Source organism: Rhinoderma darwinii, chromosome 3, assembly GCF_050947455.1.
Source record: "Rhinoderma darwinii isolate aRhiDar2 chromosome 3, aRhiDar2.hap1, whole genome shotgun sequence".
NCBI lineage: Eukaryota > Metazoa > Chordata > Amphibia > Anura > Rhinodermatidae > Rhinoderma > Rhinoderma darwinii.
Window position 1 is genome coordinate 14,790,236 of NC_134689.1, and position 23,568 is coordinate 14,813,803.

General features: G+C 40.6%; 1 protein-coding gene across 4 annotated transcripts in view; it reads right to left on the reverse strand.

The window, feature by feature from the left end:
• Window positions 1–3,120: 3,120 nt before the first annotated feature.
• Window positions 3,121–23,568, reverse strand: part of EFCAB6 (EF-hand calcium binding domain 6) — an 87,942-nt gene continuing 67,494 nt past the window's right edge. The window contains exons 22-32 of one of the 4 annotated variants that reach the window (XM_075855990.1): window positions 20,678–20,905; window positions 19,429–19,584; window positions 15,925–16,120; window positions 14,337–14,528; window positions 12,078–12,305; window positions 11,251–11,466; window positions 9,613–9,787; window positions 7,721–7,834; window positions 7,443–7,627; window positions 6,799–6,948; window positions 3,122–3,738 (exon numbers count right to left, since the gene is read on the reverse strand). In XM_075855990.1, the coding sequence (XP_075712105.1) occupies window positions 3,616–3,738; window positions 6,799–6,948; window positions 7,443–7,627; window positions 7,721–7,834; window positions 9,613–9,787; window positions 11,251–11,466; window positions 12,078–12,305; window positions 14,337–14,528; window positions 15,925–16,120; window positions 19,429–19,584; window positions 20,678–20,905 (1,963 nt within the window). In that variant the 3' untranslated portion in view covers window positions 3,122–3,615. Of the gene's footprint in view, window positions 3,739–6,798; window positions 6,949–7,442; window positions 7,628–7,720; window positions 7,835–9,612; window positions 9,788–11,250; window positions 11,467–12,077; window positions 12,306–14,336; window positions 14,529–15,924; window positions 16,121–19,428; window positions 19,585–20,677; window positions 20,906–23,568 lie in introns of those variants that run through there. The other 3 variants (XM_075855992.1, XM_075855991.1, XM_075855993.1) reach the window with 3 other exon arrangements.

The following is a 23,568-nucleotide window of genomic DNA, read 5'->3' on the forward strand; positions in this document are numbered from 1 at the left end:
AGATATAAAGCAGAGACGATCGCAGCGAGGACGCCAGAAATGAATAAGAAGGATGTCCTTTTCACTTGTTTGTTACAATCAGACGCGTAGAACAGATGCTTGATGATAAAGTACATTTGAAATGGATGTTTTTGTTAGGCTGAGTGCTAAGTGGATTGCTAAAATAACTGTTGATTAGGTTTATCAGACAGTAAAGCTTCTCGGTGAGGAGGAGAAGAGAAATACGCGGGCACGCAAAAACACACAAAGCCGTAAAAATCACCTTAACGGTCCAAAAAATAACTAGTATACACGTTACACTTCAATCAATAGACCGAACCGCAACTGGGAATGTGGCTGCAATACAAATTGGTACTTGCCCGATTTTTCAGATCATTTTTCCCAAAACCCAAAAATTCCCAATAAATAGTCATAGAGTAATTTTTTGAATTTCGGCAGTAGGACAACCAATATTTGTTCATCTGTATGCCCGTCACTGTGAGATATTTTGATGAACTAGGATGTCCTCCAAGCATGATGGAGTCACGGTCATCCGAAATGAAAGAGAATTCAATACATTAAAAAAACAAAAACAACACCATAAATGGGGCAGTTAGGGTGGCAGGCAGCACTAGGGTCCAGAGTTTGAAGGCTACCAGGTCAACATCTGCATGGGATTGGTATGTTCTCCCTGTGCTTGTGTAGGTCTCTTTCAGGTACTCCAGTTTCCACCCAACCTCCAAAGACGTACTGATGGGTCATTGAATTCCTATTAAAGATTGCCCTGTGGGGTGTTCTCTGTATTTAATGGTTACTACCTACCAAACGTGATCCAAGGAAGGACAACTGGTGAACTGGCAACAGGGTTATGGATGAACCAAGGCTCATTGATGTGCGTGGGAAGTAAAGACTAGCCCGTGTGGTCCGATCCTACAAAAGAGCGGCTGTAGCAAGAATTGCTGAAAAAGTTACTGCAGGCTGTGATAGGAAGGTGTCAGAACATGCAGAGCATCGCAGCTTGCTGTTTTTGGGGCCTTGTAGCTGCAGACCGGTCAGAGTAAACATGTTGACCCCTGTCCACTGCAGAAAGCACCTACAATGAGCATCAGAACTGGAGGTGGCCTGGTCTAATAAATCACATTTTGTTTTTCAAAATGTGGACGGCCGGGTGCGTGTGCGTCGCTTACCTGGTGAAAAGGTGTCACCAGTATGCGCTATGGGAAAAAGACAAGCCAGGAGAGGCAGTGTGATGCTCTGGACAATATTCTGCTGAGAATCCTTGGATCCTGGCATTCATGTGGATGTTATTTTAACACGTACCACCTACCTAAACATTGCTGCAGACCAAGTACACCCAGTCATGGCAACGGCATTACCTAGTGGCAGCGCCCTCTTTCAGCAGGATAATGCCCCCTGCCAACATTGTTCAGGAATGGTCTGAGGAACACGACAAAGAGTTCAAGGTGATGACTTGACCTCCAAATTCCCCAGATCTCAACCTGATCGACCGTGGGATGTGATGGAAAAACAAGTGTGGTCCATGGAGGCCCCATCTCAACCACGGCTCCACTCCCATGGGGCTCCCAGGAACGGCAAGGTAAGCCTGTTCTCGTGATCGGTGAAAGTCCCAGCAGTCGGTCCCCCACCGATCAGATATTAATCACCTATCCTGTTTTTCCGGAAAGCCGAGGTATCGGAGGACGGACTCATAGATTTTCTATTGAGTCCATCCTCCAATACATTTATTTCCGGAAAAAGCCGAACAGACACGAAGAAGCTGAGCGTTCACACGAGGGCTTCAGCTGCTTCGTTCTAGCAATTGGTGGGGGTCTCAGTGCTCGGACCCCCACCAATCCAAACTTCTATGTCACTATGACATGTCACAAGTTTGTCAAACGTTTAGCTACACTTTAAAGGATTTGCTGCGAAGGTCTTGATGCTAGATACCAGAAGACACTGTTAGAGGTCTCGTGGAGTCCATGTCTCGATGGGTCAGACCTGTTACGGTGGCACGAGGGGGACATACACAATATTAGGTAGGTGGTTTTACTGTTATGGCCGATTGATATAGATTACATATTTAAAAAAAAAATAGATATTATAAAATATATATACTTATATATTTATTTTTTTAATGTTTTTTTTTTTAAATAAGAAGTTGCAAATTCTCTAAAAAGTCAAGCAATTATTGTACTACCTGTGATAGATAACGATTGGACTGAGAATTCGGCAAAAGTTAACGTGTCAGTACTGTACACCGGGAATGGTTAAAGAATATAAATATTTTCAATCCTTGGTTTAAATGATGAGCTTGAGAAATTCCTTGGTTTGCAGGAATGCCGATACCTGTATTTAGTCAAGTTAAAGATAATGCTACAGGCCATATGATAATTTCTTGCTTCGATGGCTTCAATTTCAAGTCTATTATTTCCTCTCATGCATGGAAATAAATTTTTCTGATTCCAGACAAATATGAAGCAGCATACAGTATGATGCGCGGCTTATTTGGATCCTATTATATTGTAATGAAACATTGTTAGGGAAAATATGCTCCATTATTAGAAGACAAAACTGTAAGGACAAAAGGTACATTGTCGAAGTCTACATTAATTTCACAAAAGCAAATAATATTTCTAGGATTTTGTTTTTCATTATTATTCACTATGAAGATAGAAAACGGTGCTACATCCAAATCAAGGATTTTATGGAGGTTATTTCCAATAATTTTGTCGGATTTAAAATTGGCTCTATACATATACTTACATATTATAAAACATGTAAAAATTACCTACTTGTGACAAAATATAAAAGTAAAAAAAAAAATACAAATAAAAAGCAAAAACACAATTTTTTTTTCAATACCAAAATTTATTTACTCAAAATATATAATCTATATTGGGTAACTTTTTGATGAAGCATTAAAAGTGATAAATACCTTCTGCAAATAACATAAGCACCAGAAATTTTAGCTATTTTTTGTTTGTTTTTTACAGCAGATTTAAAGGGGTTGTCCAGGATTAGAAAAACATAACCGCTTTCTTCCAAAAACAGCACCACACCTGTCCATAGGTTGTGTCTGGTATTGCAGTTCAGCCTCATTGCAATGAATTGAGCCGAGTTGTAATACCGCACACAACCTGTGGACACGGGTGGCACTGTTTTTGGAAGAAAGCAGCCAAGTTTTTCGAATATTGGTCCACCGTTGAGTTAATAGATTTCATGAAAGCACAAATATTAATTAGGTTTATTTATACATGGTATTTAGAACTTCTTTCTGGTAGATGATTAAAAAAAATCCATCACACATCTATGAACTAGAGAAAATAATTTTTCTCGATTCCCAGCTTTGTTAATAATTTTTTTTTTTTTAATTTGTTTTATAAACTTTAAAGAGCCCTCGTTATTTTTGTCTAATTAAAGTAATGAGGTTGATGAAAGCCGACACTTTTCTTTGCCGTGCAATTTGGAAACCATGTTTTTTTCCTATTACAATATTATTTATCAGTCTGCGGTTTAGGAGCTGTGGACGACATTAACATAACTCTGGTGACTTGTAAATGGATTTATCCCATTCTCATCAAAGCAGAAAATCAACTCACACGTTTCAAGGAAATATTCACATCACATCACATGTAATTATTTCAGGAATTCACTCAAAAAATCATTGTAAGATATTTTTGATTTTAAATCTTTATCAAAGTAACCAAGAATGTGGAAGAATTCATCCTCAGAAAGGTTGATGCCAAATTTCCGCAGGACCTGCAATAAGAAATGGATTTTAATTACACTAATCAAACATCTTAAGGTACTGAATACCGTCAGATATGGAAATTATGTTAAGTATTCAGATCCATTTTTCATCTATAAGGAGTAATATTCCAGTAGTAATATAGTATAGTGTAGCGTAGTACTCTAGAAGTACTATGGTATTGTACAATAGGGTCTAGAATTGTAGTAGTAATAAATATATTACAGTATAGTAATCTAGTAGTGCTATAGAATAGTATTCTAGTAGTAATATAGTACAGTATAGTCAAGTAGTCCAGTATTATAGTAGTAGTATAGTACAGTATATAGTATTCTAGGAGTAGTATAGTCCAGTATTCTAGGAGTAGTATAGTACAGTATATAGTATTTTAGTAGTAGTATAGTACAGTATAGTCCAGTATTCTAGTAGTAATATAGTACAGTATAGTCAAGTAGTCCAGTATTATAGTAGTAGTATAGTACAGTATATAGTATTCTAGGAGTAGTATAGTACAGTATAGTCCAGTATTCTAGGAGTAGTATAGTACAGTATATAGTATTTTAGTAGTAGTATAGTACAGTATAGTCCAGTATTCTAGTAGTAATATAGTACAGTATAGTCAAGTAGTCCAGTATTATAGTAGTAGTATAGTACAGTATTCTAGGAGTAGTATAGTACAGTATATAGTATCCTAGGAGTAGTATAGTACAGTATATAGTATTTTAGGTGTAGTATAGTACAATATATAGTATTCTAGGAGTAGTATAGTACAGCATAGTCTAGTATTCTAGTAGTAACATAGTACAATATAGTCTAGTAGTATAGTGCGGCATAGTCTAGTATTCTAGTAGTACAGTACAGTATAGTCTAGTAGTAGTATAGTACAGTCAAATATTCTAGTAGTAGTATAGTACAGTATAGTCTAGTATTCTAGTAGTAGTATAGTACAATATAGTCTAGTATTCTAGTAGTAGTAGTATAGTACAGTATAGTCTAGTAGTAGTATAGTACAATATAGTCTAGTATTCTAGGAGTAGTAGAGTACAGTATAGGAGTAGTATATTACAGTATAGTCTAGTATTCTAGTAGTAGTATAGTACAATATAGTCTAGTATTCTAGGAGTAGTATAGTGCGGCATAGTCTAGTATTCTAGGAGTAGTAGAGTACAGTATAGGAGTAGTATAGTACAGCATAGTCTAGTATTCTAGTAGTAACATAGTACAATATAGTCTAGTAGTATAGTGCGGCATAGTCTAGTATTCTAGTAGTACAGTACAGTATAGTCTAGTAGTAGTATAGTACAGTCAAATATTCTAGTAGTAGTATAGTACAATATAGTCTAGTATTCTAGTAGTAGTATAGTACAATATAGTCTAGTATTCTAGTAGTAGTATAGTACAATATAGTCTAGTATTCTAGGAGTAGTAGAGTACAGTATAGGAGTAGTATATTACAGTATAGTCTAGTATTCTAGTAGTAGTATAGTACAATATAGTCTAGTATTCTAGGAGTAGTATAGTGCGGCATAGTCTAGTATTCTAGTAGTATAGTACAGTACAGTCTAGTAGTAGTATAGTACAGTCCAATATTCTAGTAGTAGTAGTATAGTACAGTATAGTCTAGTATTCTAGTAGTAGTAGAGTACAGTATAGGAGTAGTATATTACAGTATAGTCTAGTATTCTAGTAGTAGTATAGTACAATATAGTCTAGTATTCTAGGAGTAGTAGAGTACAGTATAGGAGTAGTATATTACAGTATAGTCTAGTATTCTAGTAGTAGTATAGTACAATATAGTCTAGTATTCTAGGAGTAGTATAGTGCGGCATAGTCTAGTATTCTAGTAGTATAGTACAGTACAGTCTAGTAGTAGTATAGTACAGTCCAATATTCTAGTAGTAGTAGTATAGTACAGTATAGTCTAGTATTCTAGTAGTAGTAGTATAGTCCAGTATTCTAGTAGTAGTATAGTCCAGTAGTCTAGTATTCTAGTAGTAGTATAGTACAGTATAGTCTAGTATTCTAGTAGTAGTATAGTACAGTATAGTATTCTAGTAGTAGTAGTAGTAGTAGTAGTAGTACTACAGTATAGTCCAGTAGTCTAGTATTCTAGTAGTAGTATAGTAGAGTATAGTCTAGTATTCTAGTAGTAGTATAGTACAGTATAGTCTAGTATTCTAGTAGTAGTAGTAGTATAGTCCAGTATTCTAGTGGTAGTATAGTACAGTATAGTCTAGTATTCTAGTAGTAGTAGTAGTAGTATAGTACAGTATAGTCTAGTATTCTAGTAGTAGTATAGTACAGTATAGTCTAGTATTCTAGTAGTAGTAATAGTAGTAGTACTACAGTATAGTATTCTAGTAGTAGTATAGTACAGCATAGTCCAGTATTCTAGTAGTAGTATAGTCTAGTATTCTAGTACTAGTATAGTACAGTATAGTCTAGTATTCTAGTAGTATTGTAGTACTCTAGTAGTACTGTGGTATTGTACAATAGTTATAGTAATGTTATAGTATAGTACAGTATAGTATTCTAGTATAGTACAATATTCTAGCAATACTATAGTATAGTACATTATAGTATATTTTTCTAGTAGTACTATATTGCAGTATAGTAGTTCAGTAGTACTATAGTACAGTACAGAAGTATAGTACAGTATAGTATTACTATAGCAAAAGACTCGAAAAAGCATATGCAAAATATGCTTTGAGGGTGTGTCTAGCTCATAAGCAATAAGTAACAAACCTGGTTTCCTCTGCATTACTAATATATATATATATATATACACACACACTAGATCAGTGTAGATGGTGAAGGGCAGGCAGACTTCATATGAATCATGGGTTCCTGTATCATATGTTCATTATCTTTGGATCCGGTCCAAAAAAAGGACCCAAAGCAGACAAAAAAAAATAACAATTATGAGAACTGAGACTCTAGTCATTTGTGTAATCACTTTAGATTAATTCCACAGAACAAAATTTGCAGAAATGTTATCATGGACCTGGAATAGAGTGAATTCTTACTCTGGAGAAACGATACTGTTGTTGAATGGAACATTCCTATATTACCTGTTTAAAATCCTGAATTTTAATATACCCAGTCCGGGTCTCATCATAAGACTGAAAGGTTCTTCTCATTGCTCTCCAGCAGTTCAGGATCTCTGGCTGGATTCTAAGTATAGCATCTAGGAAATAAGGCCCGTATAATCCACTGCTCATCTACAGTCCGATAAAATATACAGTGAGTCAATGACATAAATATATCGAAAACATATTAAAATGGGTTACCTAGGATTTTAAAATTGATGGCCTATCCTTAAGATAGGCCTTCAATATTAGATCGGTGGGGGTCTGACTCCGGTTTACCTCCGGTTTGCAAGTACGAACAGAAATGAAACCCGTGGTAAACAATGTAGAGGCTGCATCGCTCCTATAAGCACTGTGGCCCCTTTAAGCAGCTGATCGCTGGGAGTACCCAGAGTCTGACCTTCACATATCTTATGTTGATGGCCTATCCGAAGGGTAGGCCATCAATATTGAAATCCTGGCTAACCCGATAGTAAAGTTTTAAATATGGATGACGTAGACAAGACCCGTTTTATATGTATCAGGCTTCAAAGGTTGGCCCTAGTAAATTCACACCATGGTAAGGGAAGGTAATTCTGGGGCTGGAGGAGTTGTGTGAGGAGAGCGATGTTGTATTGACTACATACCGGTATGCGTGGCTTCTGCAGTTTCATCCTCTGCAGTCGGGCATTTTTTGGAGGTGTTGTTCCGAGTGTGACATTTCGCAGGAAATCTGAATACGAGAGCTTTCCATTGTTTCTTAAATCATATTTCAGTGTTAAATTCTCAAGTTCCTCCTTGGAAACGTCCATGTTAAACTGTCGCAGAATAGCTATAAAAGGGTATTGTATAAAAAGATGTTTATAGAAGGTGACTGTCATCCTTTACATCAGTCACGGAAAGCCATTACTGAAAACCTACATACCTGGGTAGACATAGAAGAGTAGGGGCCATAGCAAATTATACTCCTGGTAATTATACTCCTGGTAATGGTTCACGCCACCACGCCTCACACCCTGGTACATACACGCACCTAGGTCTAGGAAAGAAACGGGGAAGGACCCTCTAGCTGATTCCTCTCTCCATTGATTGGCTGCCTTTATAGTACAAACACCCTTCCATACAAACTCGCAGGTCCATGAGGTCCAGTTGCAGCTATTTTGTTTGTTCACAGGGTTGACCACCCAGTTTTTCCATAAAAACGAATGAGGTTGTCACAGCCCCACCCATTTATCCTCTTAAATTAAAAGGTGCTAATACATATGTCAAATGTCTCTGACAGGAAAACCCCTTTAAATGTCATTAGCTTTGTATTCATCTGAGTGTAGAAAATGGAGTTTGGATAAGAAGAAGGATCCTAGCGGGCATCTAACTTTACTCAATTTACAATTGAAAGATACAGAATCATTTTACAATACAGTTTAATTTACGTATCATCCACCGGTCTACGTTTCCATGGTGGAAATGGTCAACCTCACACAACTGCATCCAATCTTCTAGATAATGATATCATCGGCCCATGCCACTTATTTACCCTCTCTTCATCCCTGGCCTTCAGTTATGACTACAGCTAGATTAAGGTTAGGAGAGACCCCTGGACCAAACGTAGACGACTTGCTCTCATTTTGTTTGGAAGGAGGTAAATGGAGAACATATCTGGCATTACTTCTCAAATACCAATGCCCTACTGTGACCTTATAATACCACCATAAAATGACTACATCATACAAAGTCTATATAGGCCCCTATAGGGACAGAGTGAGCACATAACCGTAGCATAAAGCACTCAAGTGTCATGTCGTGCCTTAGTAATACTGCACCACTGCTGGCACCACGATGTAAGTTCGACATGACCTGGCAAAGACGAAGTTTAGAGCTGGTTGGCTGTGGTAGTGACGGGGTGGTGGAAGTCCCAGGGCAACGGCCCCTTTGCCCATGCAAACCTGATAAGGTCTTTTTGAGTCCAAACAGCACAGGCATTTGCTACCCAACCAATAGTATTCCTGCGCTTAATGACTGTCGTAACGTTTGCTTTTTTTTCTCCTGGTCTAATGTTACATCTCGTCATAGTTCCAGTCCATTCAATTTCTTTTCTAGCCACAATAACTTTTTGTATTCTAACTTATCCATTGTCCGCTGATGACTTTGGTCTACCACCTCGGTCTGCTTCCTAGTAATGACTCTGGCTTTAGCGCCCCCTATATCTTCAGTTCTCCTCTGCCCGTGTCCTGGTCAGCCACTGACAACTGGAAGCTATTCTGACGGTCACAATCTCGATATCGCCATGGAGCAAAGACCATTCCTCTTTGCAGTGGTTGAATGTAAAGACCAGGGTTCTTTAGACTTCATACCCCACTGTCTAATGATAAAACAAAGGGTCCACTGTACAGGTCCATAATGTTAAAATTGTAGTACACAAGTCACCTACAAACAGTGGACTCATCTACACTGCGGATAGTTATGACAAAGTAGCCAAAGTATCAATTCCATTGGGACTAGGAGACCAATAAATAGACATTAGGTAACATTAAAGGGGTGGTCCAACTTGTTCAAACGTATCTAATATAGCAGATCCCACCACAGATGGTTATCACGGTCGCCAAACTTCTATGCCCTCACAAAGGAATTTAAATCACTCAACTTTAGTTCTGGAGTATCAGAAATGACACTGAAGGTGGATGACTAAACAGTACTATGTATAAAACCCCCTCCTTGTTGCCACCACCATCTGTACCCAGGTCTAGAAGTTACTCCATAATGGCTCCACGTCTACAGAAACAGTTATAACACTGTAGCGCTATGTCGTATTTACTCTACCTGAGAAGTCAGCAGATGGGATTTGACCTTCCTTGGCCAGGTCCTTTTCTCTGAATGCTCTATGAACGTCCTGCCAGCATTTGAAGAGTGTACTTTTCAACTTATTTTCGACTTTCTCGCAGTTTATTATTGTCACGGAGTGTGGCGCTGCTGTATGTGGCCTCTGAGCAGGAGTCTGTAAGAAGAAAGAGTTAAAGGAGTTGCCCAATTTAGAAAATCAGTTTTCATATTAATAGATGGGGGTCCGGTGTTCAGCATCCTCATTTCTTGTTCAGAGTGGAGAGTGGTTATAAAGAGTGTCTCTCGCTCTGGAGGACCTGTCCTGTCCTGCCTTACCCAGTCACCACATTGATATGAATGGCCACTGTGTGATTTCTCCTGTGGTGGCGCTGCAGGGAAATGTAACACTTACTACCAGGTTTCCCCACAGATCACAACTGATCACTGCGGGGTCCTAGCAGAGGGGCACTTTGTGATCGGCTTATTATCAAGGGTCCCTTCTTAATGAAACAAACAAGTCCACGTGTAGCTAAAGGTCTCTTCGTTATAGTACGAAATCTGTGTTTCTACACAATATGGTCATTTCCATTCTGTCGTTCTGAAGAGGGTCATAGACGGATGAAAGTTTGTCATAACATACTGGTTTTCCAACGAATATAAGATAATCGAAGATGAACCAGATAAGAATTTAATTTCCTTTTCTTGGGCATGTTGGTGGATTACAAATTACCTTTGGTGAAAATAATTATGATATACATTCTCTTATATTTGTGGAGGGGGGGGGGGGTCTAGTTTCTGGTAGAACTAGTTTGTGTATGAAGCCCAGGAGGAATCGGATAATAGCCTTGTTTTCCATGGGTCAGCAGACTTTAGATGTTTTGTCTCGTTTAGAAAACCCATTTTCAAATACCCGATTAGATAATTTTAAGATAATAGAGGCTATTAGAGCACGTCCATACATCACATGAATTCAATGAAGACTGTGTAACGCAAAATCTGGATATTCAATTTATTGTAAAATTGTACAGCTAGCATCTTCTAATTCTCCATTTAGCTGGCCATACACATGAGATAAAAGCCGGGCAAATGGCCAATTTGGCCATATCGATCGTTCATGGCCGACAAAACACTTGTGTCTGCCAAAAATGCGGTCAGGTTGGAAAAAGTCGGCCACTACGGCTGAAACTACACGTGTGTTGCATTATCGGCCGAATTCCACCGATCATTTGCCACTCTCTGCCAGCCCCAGGGAGTCGTGTTTTTGAAACTGACCCCCTGTTTGGCCAGTTTAGACTACTATTGTCGGTGGGATCATTCATACAAACAAACCCACAGACGAATGATCGTCGATGTTGCGCCCGATCATTGTCTTTTGTGTATGGTTGGCTTTAGGCGATCTAAATGGTACTATATGGTACTATACATGGTACATAGTTGGTCAATTCGTTGTTCCTGTGAAGTTCTTGACTCATGAGCTTATGTGCAACGTAAATAAAAGTGCCAGAAAAGTATAAAGGTTATACCTGATTCTTGGAGGCGTCTAAGTCTAGTCAACATCAAGTATCTCATATTAATACACAGTTTATATGTGAAAATGATATGGATGGTTTTTTTTAATGTAAAAAGAACAGAACTTACAGGAGCCTTTTTTAAGGTGGGTGGTGCTGTTTTTGGGCGTCTGTTAACTGATGTCCGACCCTGTCTAACTGGTGACTGTGTCTTGTAGTTTGGTTCTGTATTATATGATAATGGTAATGGGGTTGTTGGCAATTCACTGCTAAATATCTTCAAGAAATCATGGTATTTGAGATTGCCATACGGATTTAGAGGCAAAATGTCCCAAAGAACTTCGAACTGTGGAGAAAAAAAAACCACATTTTACTACCAAAAGAATGTAACTTGATCATGCATATTGAGAAATGTGGGATTATCTGTAGGGAATGGATGCCAATAAAGAGGATTTAGGAGGTAGTAGACAAGTAATGGCGGAACAAATGTTTTTGAAAATGTCCAATTACGACATGCACCTTCCTGTAGGGTACGTCCTACTGCTTTCCCGAATAGTCAATTAGAAACTGGATCAATTTTAGTTTTTTCTTCAATTTTATAGAGTAATGTTCATAGTTTCCAGCAATGAGTTGTATTTTTTTATGTTTTTTTCCCCCCAAATGACTTAAAACTACAGGTGCTGCAATGATTTAAAGGGGCATATGGGCAAAATAGGGTGGGTCCATTTCTTGGAGACTCCCTGTAAGATCCAGGACAGGTAGCGGACATGTAAGAATGGCCGGACGGGGCCTCCCCCGGTGATAACTGATGATCACAGGGATGAAAGCAGATGAACCCTTAGTAAGTGTCGACTTTATGGAACAACTCTTTTGAAGGGCAATTCCACCAATTTAGCATTGTGTATAGTGTAATTTAACAAAATAATGGCTGCATAATAACATACTTATTCTCCTTACCTGGTCATCTGTGAGCAACATGAAATTTTTATGGAAAAACTCTCGAAAGTCCTCCTTTGAAATGATATTGATGCCTGCATAATCTATATTGAATAAGTCCTGAGTGATCGAGTAAAAGCGAGCTGCGATTACTTCCTGTATATGTGTCACGATGTCCTTCATTGTCAGCTCTTGACCCGATCTTGGCCTGGTGGCCCTCTCCACTCTCTCCACCCAGGTAGAAACAGGCTGTGACGATATGAAAACGAAATATCAGTGATGTAATGGATTTTACATTTACAAATCATACAAATTAGAGAGGACCTGTCACTGGGTCATATAAGTTGAACTGGTTTACTGACCTGAATAGCGCATTCTCCCCGATTCCGGCGCAGTTTTTCTTTTAATCCAGACATATGGCTCACTGTTGTGTTGGCTCCCTCTATGCTAATTTGCTGCAGTTAGCAAACAGGGCGTGAATTACCCTCAAGCTGCCTTGAGCTGATTGGTCAGCATCAGAGGCAGGGAAGCTAGCTCCACCCCATTGGCTAACTACAGCATATAATGAGCCAACACAATAGTGGGCCATCTCTCTGGAATGGGGGGGTCCAGGAAAAAAAGAAAAATCACTGGAATCAGGGAGACAGCGCAATGCAGGTCAGTTAACCATTTCAACTTATATGAACTAGTGACAGGTCCTCTTTAAGATGTGACAATGTTATAGAGCTTCATAGTAGTGAAATCCTTTGCTACCTCATTTCAGAACTTCCATGTAAAAGAATTTAGGTTCCTTGAGCTGGAATCCCAAAAATCCTCCAAATAAAGAGCTCCCTTTTTTCCCACAATCACGATATAGAACCATTGAAATCAAGACAAAGATATCAGAGTAGAACAAATGGGACTTAGGTGGTCTATGGAGAACCATGGGCCCCATTATTGGGATCAGGGGTGTTGTTAGACTATGAAGATAGTTGGGGCACCATGTGGCACAGCCGGAATGGGAGGACACCAATTGAATGTATGGATCACTGGTGCTGGAAGATCCCGGCATGTGTCCCTGGTGATAGCAACACCACTGGATGGGAGAATCAGTGGGCTTCTGACTCACAGCTCACCAATGATGTCATCTTCTGGCATGTCCATGTCTTAAACTGAACTTCACTAAGTGTCAAGAATAATATGGATATACTAATGTTTATGCTGTGTTTGCTATTGCTACATTGACTCTGTTCCTGACCCTGGCATCGGCCTTGTCCCTGGATTATGCTCCTCTCTTGCCCTTTGTCGTCTGACTCTTGTTTTTCTACTCTTCGTATTGACTCTTAACTTCACTACAAATTCTACGCTACATGATACATATTTCCTTGCGGGGGCTATGGGTGAAGAATGTGGACATTTCTTAGGTCCTGTTCACAAGGCGGAATTTTTGCGGCGGAACTTGCCGCAAAATTCTGCCTCCCATTCATATCAATGGGAGTTGGATGCTTCTTTTTCCCGCTAGCTGATTTTTTTCAGCTAGCGGGAAAAAGAAGCGTCTTGCCCGATCTTCGGGCAGATTCCGCCCGAACCTCCCCATTGAAGTCAATGGGAGGACGAATCTTCCTGCTGACCGCAGGAATAATTCCTCGGCGGATTTTGCGACATGACCCGCCACTCAAAATCTGCTGTGTGAACTGACCCTTATAATCTGCTCCCCAGTCTAGCCAGCACCAAACATGATGAATTCTCTTCTTCGGTGAGAAACGTAACACTGATTTGGCCCCCTCTCTCCAGGGGCCTCAAAGAAGTTGGAAGGTCTGCCCCCATTGTACGTATTGCCTTCGCCTCAATGTCTATTCTAAAGACAGTCATAGGCTCAAATGCTTTATTCCATAAATGTAATTTTGGGCTGGTGCAGTTACACCCAACATCCCGTCAGTGTTTGTATTGTGTAATAATGATTGTGTTTATCTTGACAGCCCTTTTCCTTCTTTTTTTACTCTCGTTAGCTGCAGCCCGTAGACAAAATCTTCACTCGTTAGTAAAAATGTCCGTCCATTTATGGTAATCAAACTATAGAAACGACAGACAAGCACGGGCGGTTCTGACAAGGCCTCATATTTTCGGAGCGTCTTATTGTCTGCATGTCAGCGCTGTGTTTTTAAGTGTTTTTATCGGTCAGGTGCTTAATAATCTGTTATAAGTTAAAATTATAGGTTTTATTCGGGAATTCTCGATGCGAGAACAACAAGGGAAAAAAAAAATGCATCTCGCTTATGTACGTGAAGCGGTTGTTCATACCTCAGCGGTGAAGGTGGAGAAATTATGTAAGAAGCTTTTCCAGTCTATTGTGTTGTTCTCGTTCAGCGAGAGTTTACTCAGGACGTACTTGAATTGCTTGTCTGAAAGCTTAAAACAGAAACTGTCAAGAATCCGGTGTAATTCAGACGGCTTTATTGTGCCGGTGTCGTCCTTATCAAATGAAGAAAACGCCTGAAGGTGACAAGAAAGGGTTGGAATTATTTTTCAGTCACTTTGGGAACAGTATATGGCATAATATGCGGTGACTTTATTGGCAAAGTGTTCATAGGCTGCCATGTTTTTGTGTAAAAACAATACATTTCGCACAACTCACGCCTTGTTACAAATCGATGTGGGACGCGAATGTCGCCGCCATAAAAGAGGACGGGCAGGAAATGACTAATACAAAAAGTGTATGGGGGATTAGAGGTGCGGACAAATGTGATATTGAGCTCATCAGAGGAGAGGATGATCCGAGGTAAAGAGGATAGCCATCTTGTAAGGGATATAGGAAATAAGTGGGGTCAGCCATAATGTTGGCCATCAAGTTTAGAAAGATTCATGGCTGCCATATTATTAGATTAGGCAATTATTGGGAACGAGCGTTCTCTGAACGCTCCTTTGCCTGATAATTGGCCAGTGTAAAAGGGCCTTCAGAATAGGATGCAGCGCTAAAATCAGTGCTGGGGAGTTTCCAATCTCAGGATCGGTGGGGGTTCGGCAGTCGGACCCCCCATCGTAAAATGATGGCGTATTCTAGCGAAATACCATCCCTCTGCGACCTTTAGACTCTGGGCAGAATAATTATTATTTTTTTAAAGTATATGTGTTGGGTTGTAAGGCACTAATACAGACCCTCCCAGTTGGAATGTGCTCTTAAAAAATAAACAAAAAATGGTATTCCACAGGGAACATTCACTTTAATCTACATAGGTTTAAAATTCTGTGCGGACTAATTTCTTAATATATCTTGAGAGGAGCTCCATTTTTCTGGTTCAGAGCTCCAAATGTCCTGCATAGACATAGATTTAAAAAATAACATTCTGGCTGCCTCCACCCACCACTAGGGGGAGCTTACTGCATACTGTTTATACAGTGAACTCAATAATAAAACCAGTAGGCAGAAAGCTCCTAAGCTCCACCTAGTGGTGGCTATAAAAAAGCCAGAATTTTAACTCCTAACTTTTACGTTTATGAAGGGGATTTGGAGCTTTGCAGGAGAACAACGACGCTCCTATAAAGATATATTAGGAAGTTATTCAGCAAAGGATTCTGGACCTAAAAACGACGAGGTGATAAAAAGTTAACATTCACTTTATGGGCTTTGTTTACTGCAAATTTGCATCCCTTCTTACTTTTTGCCTCACTTTTGGTCTCTTTGCACCAAGAACAGATCCTACAAGAGGGAACTAGGAACCAAGTTCCTAGTTAACAAAAAATATCAGATAGAATCCAAGTTCCCATGATGCGCCCTTACATGAAGTCTCGCTAATTCTACAAGAAATGAATGACCTGCGCTGTATGTTAAAATCGATTTACCATGTTGGATGTTCCCGCGCTGTGAGTGGATACAATAGGAGTTTCTTACTTTATGCAGTTCCTCCTGAGATTTCTTGACGGACTCTTTCAGCTTAACAAGCACCTTCTGTGGGCTGAGATTTAGGATGTTCTCCGTGGGCACAATCATTTCTCCTCTTTGTCCATACTTTGAAGCCCTTCCATCGTCAATCATTTTCAGGAAGTCAAAATAAGAGAGTTTGTTGTCAAGAACTTTTAGCCTTAACCTGTAAGAAGAATAAACCGCACGTATAACAGCAGCGGGAACTCATATCTCATCATATCCCATTGTAAATCCTGATTGACGGCATTATGACCAATACGTCATTCTGTATTGAAGAAGGTGTCCAAATCCTGGTTCACTCCCTCAGTGCCAACCATATGATCTAGAAGTCTGGTACCTTCTGTTTACACTCCCCCCCCCCCCATCTGGAGAACAGTCATACAGTCTACAAATAACCCTACTATACAGTGTCTAAACATAAGCACAATACAGTAGGGTGTCTAAATATCAGTTCCATGCGTAGGTCAAATATAGTTGCCTAATACTAATTCTATACAGTGCCGGCAGGACCAGACTGAAAAGTGCCTAGGTAGCAGTGCCAGACTATGCCGCCATGTAAAGACCGCCATACAGTGCTCAATGAATAAAATACATAAGGTATTCCAATAACAACACTATACCATGTCCTATGGATAGGTCATCACTTTACAAGATGGGAATAACCCTTTAATAATAGGACTCATGGTGGTCGTGAACCTTGGCTGCCAGGCTATTTGTGGTGCCCCTTTTCAGAAGGAGTAGCCGATTACTCCTGTGCGCCTGAGGTCACACACCCCTGAGGCTGACGATGACTGTAATCGTCTTAAAGGGGTTTTCCACGCACGGACAATTGATGACCTATCCACAGGATAGGTCATCAGTATATTATCGGCGGGGGTCAGACATCCGGACCTCGCACCGATCAGCTGCCGGATGTTATGCAGAGTATGCAGTGTTCGGAGCCGGAAGCAGATGGCTCCGATTACTGCATAGCGGCCGTGCTGCAGCTCTGCTCCTATTCCCTTGAACAGTACTGCAGCTCGGCCGCTATTTCGTGACCGGAACCAACTGCTTCCGGCATGGACGTTTGGTGCCTGGAGGCAGCCGGAGCAGCTGATCGGTGCAGGGTCCGGGTGTCAGACCCCCACCGATCATATATTGATGACCGATCCTGTGGTCCGGTAGTGGTATACCAGTGGTCCTTATGTATGTGCCGAACATCTGTATAGCTTAAAGTGAGCCTACATATTTCAAATAAGTACTACTTTGGCACATACATTCAGGCAGTATATGTCAGTATACCTTCAGTTTCACTGCAGTGTAGTCAACTTTTTATTACAATGGGAGTCAATGAGGATACAGTAGATCAAGGCTACATGTTAAGAGAATTTTATATGCCTAAACAGGCGAGATGTGAACAGAGCCTTAGGCTAGGGCTTTAGTCGCACAACAGTATAGAAAAGCACTAGGTCACACAATTTGAGCAACTTCATACTGCGCCAAAGCTGCACTCCGGTTCAACTCTGGTCGTTCAATAGTCACCTCCTATTCATTTGAACATGTGCGCATGTGCGACTTTTCTCTTGTGCGACGCAGATGCCCGATGTTACGTGACTTACCAATAATTTGCCACTAAAAAGAAAAACAAGGTGGAAAAAAAAAAAGATGCGCTACCAAGTCGAATGAAAATTGCTCTAAAGTCGCATGTGTGACGCGCAACTGGGAATCTCCATGTATGCCCTTTAATTTTATTATTCTCATATCATTATTATGCGGGTATTATAATGATTTACACAGAATTATTCAATGATTTATTATACTATACTACATAAACACAACGCATTATAGCCTACATGGCCAATCTGTATTCTAGTCACAGGCCTCCTGTGGGCCGCACATGTAATTATTTAACCAATAAAGTAAAACAAAAACAGTCGCCATTCAATCGGACGTCCCCGAGCGACTCTGCATCTTGTTGGAGGGGTATGTAGTGTACGGCCGAAATGATCCTGCAAAGCTTTTTGATAATAAATATTAATACTTATACAATGTCTGAGGTTGTCAGAGGGAATTGGCTCGGAAAGCACGATGAACGTGATGCACGGAGGTCTGGGAACACGTGCCCGTAAGTCGAGCTGCGACAATGCACCAAACATCTGCTGTCTATGTGGGAGGAGATGGCGCTATACCCATGCAGCTGCAGTGTCTCCCCTTTATGTTTAACCAATATTACAAACACTGGGGAGCGGGACCGCGACAATGAGGAGCCGCTAATCATAGAAAGGAACCTTTGAATGACTCCCATAGACACTGATCGTACTCACTTACCCTGCATTATACCCGGCATCTGCTGAATGCCATAATCATCCCTCATCCACACGAGAACTCAACAGATAGAGAGCAGATCTTCCTACTGAACTGTAATAACCGTATTGAACACATAACCCGCTCCTCTAATAGATCACCTATTATTTGCAATATTTGGCATTACTCACTCTATGTCAAGTCGATCTTCACAGTAGGTTCACGGGCGGATGCAATTAAGGGTATGTTCACACGCCTAACAAAATACGGATGAAAATACGGAGCTGTTTTGAAGGGAAAACAGCCCCTGATTTTCTACTTTTTTAATTAACTAGCGTTTTTTTACGGCCGTTTTTGGAGCTGAAAAACGGCTCCAAAAACGTCTCGAATGCAATTATTTTTCGTGGGCATTTTTTAAAGTGGACATTTTTCAAAACGGCTGCGTAAAAAACGTCCCGTCTGAACAGAATGCCGTTTTTCCCAGTGAAATCAATGGGCAGACGTTTGGAGGCGTTCGGTTTCCGATTTTTCGGTCGTTTACGGCCCGAAAAACGGACGAAAATAAGCCGTGTGAACATACCCTAAACGGTAACTAAACTTTTAAAAAACTTTTGACATGTCATAGTGACATATTAGAAATTTTGATCGGTGGGGGTTCGAGCACGGAAATCCCCACCGATCGCTAAAACAAAGCGGCAAAGGCCCTCGGGTGAGCGCTGTGTCGCTTAGTTTCTGATCCGCTTTTTTCAGCAGTGAATGGGCTTAACCTGTTCAACGCTTGCTCGGCTTCCCGAGGAAAGCCGATCAGAAATGATGCTGCACAGCGCACCCCCGAGCGCTTCTATCCCTTCATTTTAGCGATTGGTGGGCATTGGCATGGACCCCCACTGATCCAAACTTCTGACATGTCACTATGACATGTCAAAAGTTTTTTAAAAGTTTAGTTACCCTTTAAACACTTACATACAAATGTCTGGTTACCGAGATCGAGCTTTAGGGATGAGGCTATAGAAGGACACATTAAAGACATCCCTTCCAGGATTGCGGAGTGGAAGGGGAAGCAGAATTAGGACAAGGGGTATATTAGAAATGTACGTCCCTCCGCATTTTCTGGATGTGGTGCACCATTCAGAACCCTTTCATTGACTCGATTATGTTGGATTCTGCTTATTGTCTTTATCTCATTACCTGTATAAGATGTTGAGAAATTGATCGTCGTCTAGATGAAAGTTCAAGTCTTCAAGCATTTGTCGGAAGTCCTCAATAGTTATCAATCCGTCCTTGTTTTTATCTATTTTAGTGAATGCTGCAGCAAAATCGGGATAATACTCTCTAAACTTATCTCTGTGGGCACAAAGATCAGCATATAATTCATCATTACAGCAATAGAAGTAGATTAGACAAGCGGACGTTATACCATGATAACATTTATAAAGAAGAAAATAGGGTAATGTAGGGTAAAGAAAAGGACTTAAATGGGTCCTATCAATGGAAAACCCCTCTCCATATGTCCTCTTAGAGCATATAGACATCATAGATGGGGATCTCCCACTCGGGACCCCCGTCTATGAAGCATAAAGGAGTGATGCCAGCAAACAGCTCAGTGTGTTTGGTGCAACTTTATAATTATTTTTTATGAAAAATAATTTTTCTTTTTGAGATACAGCTGCTTTGTATCCTGTATACAGGGCAGTTGTATCGTTCGCTAAATCCTGTTCCCGTCAGGTCAGCGGGTCCTGTGTTCCTCTGACACGCAGGATCCCCCTGTTATCTATCACATCTAAGTTCATATCTTAGATGTGATCGGTAACAGCTCAATACTGCGTGTCAGAGATACACAGGACCCGCTGACACCGAACCCGTCAGTCCCGCTGACCTGACGGGAACAGGATTTAGCGAATGATACAACTGCTCTGTATACAGGATACAAAGCAGCTGTATCTCAAAAAGAAAACTTATTTTTCATAAAAACTAATTATAAAGTTGCACCAAACACACTGATTGACCTTTTTATTAAAAAATATATATGCCTTTCAAAAGGTGCACATAGCCTTTAAAGAGGTTATCTATGATAAAGACAACGCCTGTAAAGGGAATTTAAATTAAAAAAAATACATGAATAAATATGTCCCTGATCTATCCACATGTGTAACGTTATTTTGCTGGATATAACGGTTTCTTGGAAATTTGGGTTAAATCCAATATTGCTAACATCCCAGTTTCCAGCCGCACCCGGGGACTGGTGCCTGAGGGGGCCCATAGGCTTTTCTGCCGTGTAAATGAAGAGCAGGTTTATAAATGGCTGTGACAGATTGGGGTGTCCTGGCTTTGATTCTGCATGGCCTCTGGAGTTATGCCCCAAATAATGTTCCCAGAAGTACCACTCCCGGCCACAAGTGGCGCATTGGTGCAAATGAAAACATGTTCGATTTCTTACTTGATCTGCTGTTCTATATCTTTAATGTTCAGGGCTCGGGTTTGATGCTTGTGAAATTCATGCATTTCCTGGTGGATCTTCTGCTGAGAGTTGTAGTGTTGCTCTAGAATTTGGTGGTTGTCTTCTATGATACGTTTGCTTGGACCACTGTCCCCAGTGGCAAAATTCACTCCTAGTTTCTGGAGGAATTCTTGATGGGTGAGATAACCTTTACCTTCTGGATCATATCTAGGAAAACAACACCCAACACATGATACTATGTCTTGAGGTAAAAATACAAAAACCCATTTTAACACAAAACCAGTAGAATTGTGGAGTTTGAACTTGAAAGACACTTTTGACATCTTCACTGTGGACAAGAACTTTACTGGCTTTAGCTATTTTTTGTACCTTGGAAGGTACTGTTCTTGTGGAGATCCAGCAGGTGTACGAGTTTTTACAAGGCAATGCTTTCTGGGAAAAGTATGCAAATTAGCCCTCCTCCAGAAGGAAGGAAACGATCACTCTAGTGCTCCCAATAGGTAGCTACCCTGTAAGTCAATGTCCCAATTAGAGAGACAGTTTTCTTACTTCTGGAGAAGAGCTAATTTGCATACTTTTCCCAGGATGCACTGCCTGTAAAGGGGGTTTTACACTGGACGATTATCGGGCAGACGATCGTTCATAGAACGCTCGTTGCCGATAATTGTCCTGTGTAAACAAGGCAGCGATCAGCAGATGAACGAGCAAACGCTGGATCATCTGCTGGTCGTATCGTTTTAAAAAGTTACATATAATCGTCGTCGGCAGGACATCTTGGTGTGTAAACAGGGAGACGCGCTGCCGACATGATGATAATGTATGGGGACGAGCGATCGGAGTAACGACCGCTCGTCCCCATCTATAGCTCCGTGTGACAGCAGCAAACGAGCACCGATCAAGGATGTCTTTTTGGCCGATGTAAAAGGCCCTTAAGACTCCTTACAACAGCTGGATTTTGATGAAGGGGAATCAGTACTTTCCAAAGCATCTACCGCATCTCACCTAGCCAACCAGTATCCTATTCTGTACTGATGAGGAGCAACAATCCCGAAACATTGCTGTCTACAGATAAGTTGCCTCTGGTTTGGCCGATATCCCTAGTCATGTTTCAAGGCTCCTTAATGGGTTGGACATTGAGTTACAGGGTAGATACCTATAGGTGTCACTAGAGAGACAGATTTCTTCTTCGTGGGGGATAGCTATTTTGCAGTCTAGAGGGTCAAAATTTGGGAATATTGTAAGTTTTTGGTCCATACTAGCCATTGGTGGATACAGTACAATATTACATTATTAAAACAGAAGCTTTGGTGGGTTGTCAGGTTTACCTAAAAAATGGTAACCATAAGGCTGTGCTCACACGGGGCAGATACGGTGCAGTTTTTCACCCAGAATGTCCGCTTCGGAAAGCTGCAGCATTTAGCCGGCCTCCTGGGATGACATTTCATCCCAGGAGACCGCTGCAGCCAATCACAGGCTGCAGTGGCGGTCACATGGGATGAAGCGTCATCCCAGGAGGACGGCCCTCTGACGTAATACAGGTCAGCCTCCTGGGATGATGTTTCATCCCATGTGACCGCCGATACAGCCTGTGATTGGCTGCAGCAGTCACATGGGATGAAACGTCATCCCAGGAGGTCGCGTTGAAGGGAGGAACGCAGACTCTTGGGTAGGTATGAGGTGTTGATTTTTTTCGTGGCTTTTTTTGCGGCAGAATCGCTGCGAACCCGCGGCAAAAAAACAAAACAACTGATATTTGTTTCGGCTTTTACCTCCCCATTTAATTCAATGGGGAAAACTTGCAACAAATAAAGAGATTACGTAAATACAATGGACATGCTGCCGAATAAAACTTCGCACAGCAGGTCAATCATTAGCGGGTTTTTTTCGCTCAGTATTTACGCAGCGTGTAAATGAGATTTGTTTTTTGTAAATTCTTTATTTTTACAATTTTTCAATTCGAAGACTATGTTAATCAAGGGAACAAAAAGAAGAAAAAGGGGGGGGGGGACTAAAATCAAAATAATAACATATGCCAAATAGTAGACACGCAGGTCCACAATATTGCATCAATTCAACGGACAAAGTTCGGCATGGCAGCATCAAAGTGAGGGGAAAAAGAGGAAAATAGAGAAAAGAAAAAGAAAAAGAGTGAACAAACAAAATAAGAAAAGAAAAAAAAAAAAAAAAAAGAGGAGAAAAGGTGGGAAGGTGTTCTGTAGGCACATGGTCCACTTCACATCTCAGGAGGTATGAAATCTCTGCCTCAGGTGGTCATGATGATCCTATATTCTGGGGTGTCTTGATAGACAATCCAATGGTACCATGTTTTAGATAAAATGTCACGTCGATTAATCACGTGGGAAGTGAGGTCCTCCATGCGTTTCATTTCCTCAATCTTTAGAAACCGGAGTCGGAGAGAGGGGGGTTCCGTGCTCTTCCACAAAACAGGTATAGAAGCTCGTGCAGTTAACCAAATGTCGGAGAATAGACTTCTTGTACGATGGAAAGGAATGTCGCTTAAATGAAGCAGGAAAAAAGCGGGAGTAAAAGGTATCGTGTGGTCAGAAAAAGAGGAGGTTATTATAGAGGAGATTTGTTTTATCTCATCCACTTTACTGCTACTGTATTTGCTGCAGTATTTACGCAACGTGTGAACTGATCCTAAAAGTGACAAACCGCATCCTCTTTGCATTCGTGGCCATTTTCTGTTTCCACCAAAAGAAGTTTGCACTTCTGGACCTCAATGTAAAACACATTTTATGAAATAAGATAAAGGGCTGGTAACTGGGCATTGACTGGGCATGTGATTGAGGAATTGCATGCCCTTTTTCTTACTTCCAAGAGCCTATGAGCCCCCATCCTCTCAGCCG